Raw genomic sequence first — 12,313 nt, forward strand, 5'->3', positions numbered from 1 at the left:
TTTGTATACATGATCAATAAAACATTTTTTTATTGATAAGTATCAGGGCTTTATTAATCAGGTATGGGCCTCGCTTTTGATGCTTTTGCAAATGGAGATGGATAAAACGGTATTCTATAAGTCATATTCATTCAATTAGCTCTTGAACTGAATATTATGAATTACAGAGTATTTAAACATCATAGAGTATGAGTTATAATTCTAATAGACTTGTCGTAAAGTTATAAAAGTATGTCAGTCCTCAAACGTTCCTTGCAACAAGGACTATTTCAATGTGGAACAACTGTATTTAATCACGCGAGTCCGTGATTTCAGCAGGGAACAAATCTTGTTCAGTTAATTTTTAATTTAATACATTTTTTAATACAAAAAACAGCTTTCTTCATTTTGTGGACTCTTACACACAGACACTAGTGCTCTCTCACAACCGTATTAAAGAAAAAGCTCAGCCAAGTAACTGCTCTCTAAACTGATTCACTAAGAAGATGGGTAAAAACAGAAAATTACAGAGTGAGTAAAAAGTGACATGGCTAAGAGAGGACAGACCAGAAGTGACCAAGGCAGTCTTCTAGTATAAAACAAGAGCTATAACCCTGTCAGCTTTACAGAAAGAAAAGTAGTTACATGATCAGTATATTATTATTGTTAAGATATTTTCAAAATCTCATTTATATCCATCTTTTCTCTAAGAAAATGGTGAGAAGAAATTAAATGAAACTGATGTAAATAAGTAAAGCTAAATGTAAAAGTACCAAAAATCAGCTTGCTATCAATCTAAACATGGAAGGTCTTCAATTAAAGGTTGTGGCAAGTGGCAGAGGACACCAAACAAAGACTACTTATTCTTTGTTTAATTCTGTGTTTAACACTGAACTGCAGTGGTTGACAACTGTAAATCCTCTATAAAAAAACCTCCATCTTTCTGCACTCCAATGTACGCAAGATCCGTAACATATATGATGCATCTTCACCCTTCTGGCAGCATTCATGAAGTTTGGTCAGAAAATATTTAAATATTTCATTCTAGCAAAAGGTTTTGTACATTTTACCTCTGATCCCTCCCATGAAGGAACCGATAATGACACCCTTCTTGCAGACTAGCTATATGGGCAACATATCTACACAGTTTTGTGAAATTTTTATCAAGTGGTTAGGTGAAGATGTAATGGACAGTTATAAGTAGTTTATCACAATATCCCCAATGGACTTTGAAAAGGTTTGGGGATAACGACTTGCTTTTTTAATAGCAATCAATAGCATTTTCTTCCTCCTCAGTAGATGTGCATGACAATAAAATATCTTGTAGAAGATCGAGTGGATTTTTGTCATACATGTCAGTTGTTTGAAAACAATCTTTATGATCTGATGCCTTGAACTTGAGTAAGGTTTGAAGAGTCACTTTCATTTGATACCATTCCTGCTTTTCAGAACAGCATCCATTTGCTCCTTCTAATTTCTGTCTTGTATTTGGTGCACAATGATTGATATTCTTTTCTTCCAGATTTTCCTCTAGTTCTCTGAGTTCCTTTCCCTTTGTGTTAATTAGGTTTTGTATAGTCTGGCAGGATTTCTCCACCACTTTTATATCATAGTCATCAATAGCATACATGAGAGTGTCCCAACATCCCCACCTCCAAAGACATTCAAAACTTCTCTGTAGCTCATATTTGGTCAGATCTGAAGCACACATGGAAGAACCTGCTGAGGGGTCTGATACTGGCTGTCTTATTACGATTGAAGGAGGAAGATATGGGGGAACAGGATCATCAGATCTTTGAAGACCCAACTGCTTCTGAAGAATGTCCTCCCAGAACTGAAGAACAGTCAGTTTAACTTCCCAATCAAAGTCCTTGATGGCTGTCTTCATAGTACTGAAAACCTTATCTGTTAAGATTTCTGTCAACTTAAACAACTTTTCATCTTTATATAAACTGACAATGAACTCTGCTGCTGATCTGCGAGCAAATGCTTCTGTATCACTTTCCAATATGGACAAAATCTTCTCAATGACATCTTCCTGAAAAAGGTGCAACAAAGTAATGAAACCCTTTCTGTCAAATGCCATGTCAACTATAGTCAAAACTAAAAATAGCTTCTACAATTATAAGATAAGGTTATAAGATAAATGCACTTGCAATTTGAATGGTCAACATTATTTTTCATCAGCCAGTACAATAGTTTTATAAGGGCTGTTGAGTGGGGTTTCAACATTAATATAATGGCACTGTTTTGTCCCTATATAGATGCAAAGAACAGGAAATTCTTCATATGGTCCTCAAAGATGACCCAGGAATAAAATGTGAAAAGAATGAAAAATGGAATGAAGAAAATAATGAATACTAAAAACAAACAAAAAATAGCTTTTAAATTGATTTTTTTCACATCTTTCTGATCTTATGCTGATCTCATACAATTCAAATCAAAATCAAACGAAAACGAAAACCCATACAATGAAAATATGAGTCATCAGATAAACGCTAAATCTATTTCAACAAATGTTACTACTAACAGAGTTTGGATGATGCTCACCATAACTGTCAGGAATATAATACTGAAATATAATTTTCAGATAAAAAAAAAACTGAACTGTTTTGGAACAGCAGATATATCATTTTTCATCCTTTAATTCAGTATACGTCTGCCCAATCATGCCATGCATATAAGTACATTTGCATAATGAGATTGAATATGTGGGTAAATTACACCATTGTGATTCAGATGAATTTCTAAATGATGATTCAAAGTTTGGGTTGTTTAAAGCTGCAATAAAGTGTCTAATATCTAATTGTTTTATTTTAAATACTGTCAAACAAATGTCAAGAGAAATTCTGGTAAAAACATTACCATGTTCTTAACTGATAAACTCAAAAACAAAATGGAACTCTGCTTTTGACTTGATAGACCATGTAAAAGCTATCATAATGTTACATGTTCCAAAAGTATCACCACTGGAATATTGGATTTTACTTTAGTGATGAAACCTTGTTGCAAAAGTATTGAAAACTTATCCTATTGACATTTTTGTTCATTGTAGAAACTGAAAATAATATCGATGCAATTCCAAATTCATACAAGAAAAGCATGTCAAATAGTACAGTTTTTAAAAATAATTTTGGAGTTTGGAGTTTAAAAATAATGTATATAAATGCTGATTCACTGCAGCTTTATGTATATTATTACATACTTGAGGGACTTAAATTTGATTTCTTTTGGCATTCAAGCTGCATGAATTTCATAGCCAAATTATCTAAGCATGACTCTTTTGGCAGTTAAGTACTTCCTGTGTTATTATTGGCTGAAATTGATTTCAAATTTAGGTCAGATATATAAAACAATTTTATGTGCATTCAAGAACAGTTTAATAAGTTTAGTCTTTAACTTTGTTGCTATCATTTTAAATTAATGTTTTTCCAAAGACACTGGAAGAAACACAGGATAAATGAGTGAAAATAAGATGTATTGTTTTCACGGTAGCTAATATTAAAAGGTAGACATTACTTTGAAAATTAAACTTAGTTTCTGCTTGTTGTAGGATAGAAGAGAATCCCTCACAGCGAGTGATACTCTACTGGGCAAAAAGAATTTCCAGGAATTCAAGATTACTTCTTCCTTTTAACTGCTCATATTTTTCTGGGATAACAAAATTTTCAACTTTTTTGTTGCCATGTTGGACATATTGGATGTGAGACTGGCACTATTTTCATTTAAGACATAGTATATATCATTATAAGTATTCTGATGTAATCCATTCAAGGAGAGTAGTGATAGCAAGATTTTCAAGACAATTATCATGGCAGCCATATTGGATGTACGGCTGACACCATTTTCATAATGACCAATTGGACATTGGGACAAATGTGTGTGTAATGTTTTATATCAATCCTACAAGTAAATTTGGAGGAGTAGTGATAACAAACTTGTATTAATGGTCAGATGGACAATATATATGAACAAAAGAATATGCCATATGCTTTTCCTGGTCTAAGACCAGCAGAGCTAAAAATTAGAGGCCAAATGTTATGAAATGCATAACATCTATCAGTCAAGTCCATCTGCAAACTGCACAGACCCAGATCTGCCACTACATAATGTACTAGGATATCTGGATCAATGCCGTTTGTTAAGAGAAATCAGTGGAACAAATAACAGCAACCCTAATTCTTATGTTATGTGTTTTGGCTCAAATAAACAGCTGCATAAGAAAGAGTGAAAACTACAAGCTTTGAAAAATTTAACAAACAAAAATAATTTATTTCCCTGGAAAAAATACTGTCAAAATGAAAAAACAAAGAAATTACAGTTTTAAGAATCAAATCCAAAAATAATCCAAGAATAATCCACGAATAATACTTTAGAAGTCCTAATAATAAAATGTTCTAATGATTTCAAGTTTAAGTCCCGACCAAGAATCCAAGATGGAAGGTGATGATGTATGCTGTAACCTGTACTGTGCTGAAGTCTACAGTTCCTTGTAGACACACAATAATTAATCATCCAGTGTTGGAAATCCAAATAAAATTTTTAAGAAATGTCTTTGTTCAAGAATTCTGTATGAACACAATACTATTTCCAGAGAAACGAATTAATCTTTTAGAATCCAAATAATCTTAAGAAAAATTAACATATAACTCAAAAGCTGGCTATAACAGAAGAAAACCTGACATCAAGTGTTTATAAGCCTAAAATTCTGAGATCTCTCTCTAAACATCACTATTAATGCTACGTATTTTGCAATTTTGGAAATGCCTAATTTTGAAAAAGAGGATTACATGATTATATATATATAAAGATCATGTAGCCCCTGTATGTCCTTGATAAGAACCAATCAATTTACTCCAATCAATGTGACCCACAATCAAGGCCAGGAACTAAGTCAAAAATAGAAACAGTGTTTCTATTATTAGGCATTTATGGAAAGATTCAGGTCAAACTGAATTTTCTGGTAAATATAAAATTCCTAGTGTGTTGTGATGTGATTTGCATTTTTAACGTAGCTTTAAAAAAATTTCAGTCATATCGCTATGATGTCTGCAGTGTGGCAGTTTATAGTGATGTCTAGCACTGGGGCATCATGCCACAGACATGTTGTATGATGTCCCACCCAGTCACATTATCTTGAGACCAGGCCGACCAGTCCTAACACTAACCTCTTGATGCTGATTGCCAAGCGCAGCAGCTGTTAGTACCATTTTTGTAAGTCTTTGGTATGACTTGGCCGGGGATCAAGCCCACAACCTCCTGCATCCAAAGCAGACGCTCTAACCAATAGGCCTAGTAAACAAAATTACATTACACTGACATGTAAAGAAAATAAAAAGATTCCAAAACCCACAATCAAATTAAACCAAACAACGATTAAATCAAATATAAATTAAATCAAATATACGTAACATAATCCACTTAAAGCAATGTGAACAGCTATAACTCTTAGAATTCAATGGAAAGCTTACCTCTTGTTCTATTTCTATTTTATTCGATAGCTATGTCTATGACATCAAATATTTTGCACAATTTCTGAGCACATCTTTTGATGATTTCTTCTCCATAAGAAATCTCTTAACAGTATAAAACCATGTACTTTAATTTAAGCTTCAATTACATATACAAAATAATTCGGAACTGCCATTTCTACCCTTGTGTTCATATGTCAAAAAATAATTATCTGATGTCCAAAAACAAAGAATAATTTCTATCAAAACTGTCTGAAAACTTAACATTGAGGTGATCAGCCAGGATTAATTGTTTCTGTAGTTGGCCAACTAAAAATAAAATTATAATTTTGAATGTCGATTTGATGAAATTAAAATCTTTGTAGTCCATATAATAATTGCCTTTGTTATCTTTTATATATATGCAGTTGTTTCCAAGTGAGATCACAGGAACTTGTCAAAGTTTAAGTTCAGGTGTCAGAACCGCAGGGCATGATCATCTCAAGGTTTTCAGCTTCATCAGCGTAGTATTTTAGATTTTCATTTTAATACGGTGCTTTACACTTACTGTTGATTTTCTGGGCAGTTATTGATCACTCTATCAAAGCTAAAACTATCTCTTTGGTAAAAGAATTAACATTTTAATTTTATACCTTGTTTCAGTTTTTAAATAAATGTGTAAACCTGTTCCCACAGATTTTAAATCACTGAGTACATACATAGTCATATGTTCTACTGGTATTGTTCAGTCTGGAAAGATGTCCGAGTCTGATTATACTGTTTATCATGTAGATTTAAATAATCTAGAGGGTTAATCAACACATGAAATTTGACCCTGTATACGTTGACTTGCTTAATTCATTAATTAATTTGTTCTCTATCATTCCCACACCCAAAAAGTGACCACTTATATAAATAAAGATTTTAGAAATCTGTATATATAAAAATTTGGAAGAGTTATTTATGTCCAAATTTAAATATATCAAATTACATGCTTAGCATGTAATTTCTTTCACAAGGGTAAAATATTTCAAGAAAAATCTTTAAACTGGGATGGGACTCCTCATTTAAATTTGGAGAGAACAGTTCATTTTGTTGATTTATTTTTCAATCATGTCATTGTTCATGGAGAAATTTTACTGCATTTAAGGATTTACTCTGCAGTGTATTTCCCTTATTAAGAGCATGATAATCTATTTCTTTAATATTTCAGACGATGTACCTCCCATTAAATATCCCCTGCAGAGCAAAACAAACTTCAAAGACTTGGCCAATGAATGAGTAAGCCATTGGCAATTAGGGATTATTTTGCTTTATCCTAGAATGGAAGAATCGGATTTAATGTGATTCTTTCAACAGATTCCCGTTTTTGACTTCACAATTGTATGATGTATATAAATGAAATATCTGTATGCAGTTTTACTATATTTTATTGTACTTATTTATTTGGAAATAGCATCCATATTTGCTATATGTACCCCTGACTGACAGGATGTGTCGGGGAATAGGTCACATGTTCATGAACATTATGTGAGTCACTTCAAACTGTCAGCACTGGTTGTCATTCAAGAGAGCCATTCAGGTTACAAATCATAAATATCACACCTTATGAAACCATTTTCTGCACAGGGTATTATACTGATTATTTCTGCAGGAATGTGCAATATTTATTAAATATCTTTAAAGATCACTACACAGATATCATTTAATATGGCCACCAAAGTAAAGAAAAGCCACAGCTGTCATTTTTTAAAATTATGATTTCAAGTCAGAGTAAAAGGTAAAAGGTGCCTCAAGAGAAGACAACCACTTTTAAAAAGTTTTCTTTAGAATATCAAATACCCTTTAATTTAAGCTAGTCCATGAATTAGTCCATTTTCCGAGGAAATCATTCTAAAAAGTGATTTATCAAAATTATTTTTTCACTGCAGTCAATGGATGTCAACGACATAATGATCAACACTTTTCATTTACTATGATGTCACTTGCTTGGTCCAGAAGTAAGAATGGTGACCTACCACACAGGAGTACCAGGTTCAAATCCCACAATATACTTAATTTCCCCCCCCCCCCACCATGAATTAGGAAAGAGAATTATGTTACTACTGATATTAACTATGCAAATATACACAAAATACAACAGAGCATAAATGATAAGCAACTGACATTATCTCGTCGGATACTGTAAGAAATCTGCTACTTCAATCATTTATACACTTTAGCTAACCAACAAATTTGCACATAAAATACAATTATAATTTATTGTTCTGTTTAATGGACATCTCATGGGTATAAATGTTAAGTATTTTCATCCACTCAATGAAATATATCCTGTATTCACTCGATACAAGCAAATATCTTTTACGTAGTACCTGTGTCAGCTGTACCTGCTTGATCAAGGAGTCCCACACAAATGGGACTGATACCATGACAGCAAGGGTCTTGATTGCTGTCCCTCTAATGTAACTCTCCTGGTCATGTATACACTGCCAGATATGGATATGGAGTTGATAATCTGTCACCCACTGGAAAACTTTCGGTTGATCTAGAAAAAATGGATGTTAACTCTGTTCAATACGAATCAGAAATATGTTCACACTATACCAGATGGATAGATGGAATGACATAGGTAAAAACACTACACCAGATGGATAGATGGAATGACATAGGTAAAAACACTACACCAGATGGACAGATGCAATTACATGCGTAAAAACACTACACCAGATGGATAGATGGAATGACATAGGTAAAAACACTACACCAGATGGACAGATGGAATGACAAGAAAAGGTAACAAAATACATGTCCTTCCACATTCATGGAGTGGCATATCAGCAATCATACCTGAAAAGTTTTTTCTTTCATTTATATAGTACTCATTATAACACTCTCCATTGGAGCTACAGAGTATACCACCATATAACAAAGTATATGATAGCTACAGTACTCTCCCATTATAATGCTGTCCATGGGAGCCACAGAGTATACCAACTTATAATAATGTACATGATACATACTTCCCTCATTATAAAGCTGTCAATGGGAGCCATAGAGTATACCACCTTATAATAATGTACATGATACATAATTCCCTCATTATAAAGAGTATATCACCTTATAATGAAGTAATATACATGTGCAGAAAATTGCATTACCACTTAATGAAATGAGGCTTGTGACCATAGTCACACTGTAAGAGGGATAGCATTGTAAAGAAGGATCTTAAAGTGAAGGAGTGCTGCATTTGATTTAGAGTTATAGATAAATAACACAGAAGTAGGAAAGACATTTTGAGGGTTATTTCTGAATACATCATTATACATCGGCTTTCAACAGATTTTCTATGAGACTAATGCCTAGTTGTATTAGAAACATTGTTTTTCATTGGTTATTTTGCTTGCACATGAGCATAAGGGTAAATTGGAGTATATTTTGTGGGTTTTTTTTGCTTAATGGACCCATCATTTTCGTATGGAGACCACTCTTTATTCCATATGCCCACCTTATCCTAGGTTTTGCAAAGGTTCACCTGTCTGTGTGCAGTCCAGACTGCTCTGCCTTAGATCTGAGGCTAAAAGGTCTAAAATCCAGCACAAAATCACATCCCGACCACAAGTGAATTTTGGGTGGAAAAAAAAATGGGTCCAAAAAATTAGGTTTTTCCCTCTGTGTTTTGTAGTGCAACTAAAACTCCCAGATTTTTTAGTATCACTGCAGAGCTGTATCTTTCCACTTTATTGTAATACCACCCACTTTGGTGTATCTTAAATGACCTTGATGCTGCAGAGGTCGGAAATAGGGTACAGCCTCATCACACCTACAGGCGGGATTGGGGCCAAAGGAGTTAACAAAAAATCCTGGTTTTCTTTTTGCCACTAACTTTTTTTTTCCTCAAGAACTTTCATCAGAAATTCAAGTGTTGAGTCCCTGGTTTCCCAATGAATCCCACACAGGTTACGTTGCACTGCTGTGGCTAATTCTGTGGCCATAGATTCCATACTTTCCTGATCATCTAGTACATGGTGGAAAAAATACTGGAGTCCTGCTGTACACTTCTCAAAAGTCTAAAAGCACAAAAAGGAAATACAGTACTCACTCAAACCAATTACCATGACATGAATATGCAAGAATGGAATACAATACCAATTGTCATTCAGTGTGACTGAATGCACTGCAAAGGAATGACAAGTTGTGAAAGACTAAGTTCTAAAAGTAAATGAATTGCAAGGATACTGGAGTTTTGACCCTGACAGCTACAATTTTCTCAGCATGACCGTAAACAGAGGAGGAACATGTGTTGGGAAATAAAGTTAAAAGAATGGGTATTCATTGGCCACGACTGCTCCAAATGAAAGAGGAATGCAAGGTCTCATCAAGTTCGGTTCAAATCCAACAATCCCTGGTAAAGTAATGCCACTGAAACCAAAGTCAGTATGGGGGGCAATCAGGGCCATAACTCCTCTAAATGATAATGTGGAATACTGCAAATAAAAATTTTCATTTCAAAGTCTCATCATATAAAGCTCTATGCCAGATATGGTTGAAATCCTGGGGTCATAACACACACATATATATATACCAGTTTTATACTGCTAAAATTCAAACAATTCAAGGTCTTATTAAAATAATTCTGCATGCCAAATTTAAAATTGAAAAAAATCATCACTTCAACAATGCTGCAAATATCATAATTGAATGTGGAACCTTGAAATGAAACTAATTCATCAATGTAGCAACATGTCCAATATGGTTAAACTGCAAAAAACCTGGATCAAGTACTGCTACTAAAGTCTGTAGGATGAGCAATCAAGCAGTAGCATTAGCATTCATGCCAATAAGGTCACAGAATGCTGGAAATAAATTCATAGAAAGTCTCGTCATCATTAATCCAAAATCTGGTTGAAATTCAACAATCCTTGGTAAAGTTAAGCTGCAGAAACAGAAATTAGGAAGACAGGCAATCAGAGGCATTAACTCATCTAAATGATGACGAACAAGTATGAAAATTGAATACTTCAAGGTTTCATCAATAAAGTAGGATGCCAAGTTTGGCTAATTTGAATAATTCTCAGTAAAGTAAACATCCAGTTACCAACATGATGATGGACAGACAGATGCCAAGATGGATGAACAGACACAAAAATACCATGATTACTATTTGGTTCCATTGTCTTCATTGAGCGGTGCCTTGTTAAACAAAAAAATAATTACAAAGTATGTTAATGGTTTTATCATATTCAATAAATATTTAACTTGAATTTTTCAAGGACATAAATATTTGAAGTCTGAATGAATCTGCAATGATTATAACATATTTACCAAGCTATTTAACATTTTTTGGATATAGTGTAGCTGAAAACAGAAAATGGTATGAAATTTAAATCTGGGTGACAAAAAAGCTTTTAAAATATTGAAAAACATGAGCATGAACATTTAATAATACTGTGAATTAATTTCTAAAAATTATAATTTTATTTATTTTTATATTCGTGGCTATGCATCTGCTAGGAAAAGAGTTGTATTTACTTTTTCCAAAGATGGATTATTGGTAACTCGGTATGCAAACAGTCATATTTATTTATTCGCATGATTTGTTGGTAACTGGGTATGTAAATTCATGACCTATTCCAGACAGGAAAGGCAAACAACCTATTTATTTTTTCCAAAGATGGATTACTGGAAATTGAGTATGTAAATTCATGGTTTATTCCAGCCAGGAAAGGCAAACAACCTAATTTTTTTTTCCAAAGATGGATTACTGGAAATTGGATATGTAAATTCATGGTTTATTCCAGCCAGGAAAGGCAAACAGTCCTATAACTCACCTGGCTGACATCCACCTAAAAGCCAAATGTGAAAGCAGTCAGCCAATAAATCTCAGTTAATACAATGTCTTGTGGCATAGATTTTATAGTAAATGCGGCTAAATTTGATGACGGATCAGTATTGTTTTGTACAGACTTTACAAGCCTTTAGCCAGAATCCTTTATGTGAAATTTGGTAAACTTCTGCTGACCACGAAGCCATTTAAAACTTTTCTTATTTTTTATGGAAACAGGCTGTATTGAACAGTATCCACTGTACAAACTTTTATGGAAACAGGCTGTATTGAACAGCATCCACTGTACAAACTTTTATGGAAACAGGCTGTATTGAATAGCATCCACTGTACAAACCTTAATGACCTTCACATTATAATTCTTTCAATCATGAGTCATATTCTGTGGAGCAGGACTTTTTTAGGACTTAGTTATTTTACTTTTTTCTTTTTATGTTTAAAAATGCAGGCAGATTTTACAGCAAAATTGCATTATTTATACAACCAGTAGAGGTCTCCTTGTCACGACGTATTTTGTTGAATCTGGTTCCAAATTGGGTCAAATTCTGTTCAGCAGTTTAGGAGATGAAGTTGTTTAAGGATTTTCTATTGTTGGTCATGGCATTAGGGTTATATTTGATAGTGGATTTGCATCATAGGTACACATTTATAAGACCTTCATGCCTAAATGCTGTCAGGACCCTGGCTGGATGAGTGGTCTAAGGCACTTGCCTTTACAAGTAACTGGCGTCTCACCTCTGTCTCAGGCTTGGCTTATATGGGTATGTGAGAAGCTTGCCAGTAGCTTCCTGTGGGTCGGTGGTTCTTCACATGGGTTTCCCGGTTCTTCTTCCACCAAATATACTGGCTGCCATGCATTGCCTATCATACGCTGAAAAAATGGCATTAAAGCCATAACAACCAACCAACCAAAAATTGGAATTTAGAAAATTCTGTTTGGCAGTTTTTTCAAGAAGTCATTTTCTGTCTATTTTTAATAATGGTGGTCATAATTTATTGGGGATCAGCATTATTTGTAAAAAAATTTAATAACTTTTATTCA

At 33.7% G+C, this 12,313-nt stretch overlaps 1 protein-coding gene across 1 annotated transcript in view; it reads right to left on the reverse strand.

Annotated features, from left to right (window-relative positions):
• Nucleotides 1–328: 328 nt before the first annotated feature.
• The window catches only part of LOC149802319 (uncharacterized), a 45,170-nt gene continuing 33,185 nt past the window's right edge, over nt 329–12,313 (reverse strand). The window contains exons 8-10 of the mRNA XM_089951533.1: nt 9,313–9,496; nt 7,802–7,974; nt 329–2,017 (exon numbers count right to left, since the gene is read on the reverse strand). Coding sequence (XP_089807659.1) covers nt 1,241–2,017; nt 7,802–7,974; nt 9,313–9,496 — 1,134 coding nt within the window. The 3' untranslated portion in view covers nt 329–1,240. The remainder of the gene's footprint in view (nt 2,018–7,801; nt 7,975–9,312; nt 9,497–12,313) is intronic.

The sequence above is a fragment of the Sinohyriopsis cumingii genome, chromosome 3, assembly GCF_028554795.1.
Source record: "Sinohyriopsis cumingii isolate HCF-2022 chromosome 3, ASM2855479v2, whole genome shotgun sequence".
Lineage (NCBI taxonomy): Eukaryota > Metazoa > Mollusca > Bivalvia > Unionida > Unionidae > Sinohyriopsis > Sinohyriopsis cumingii.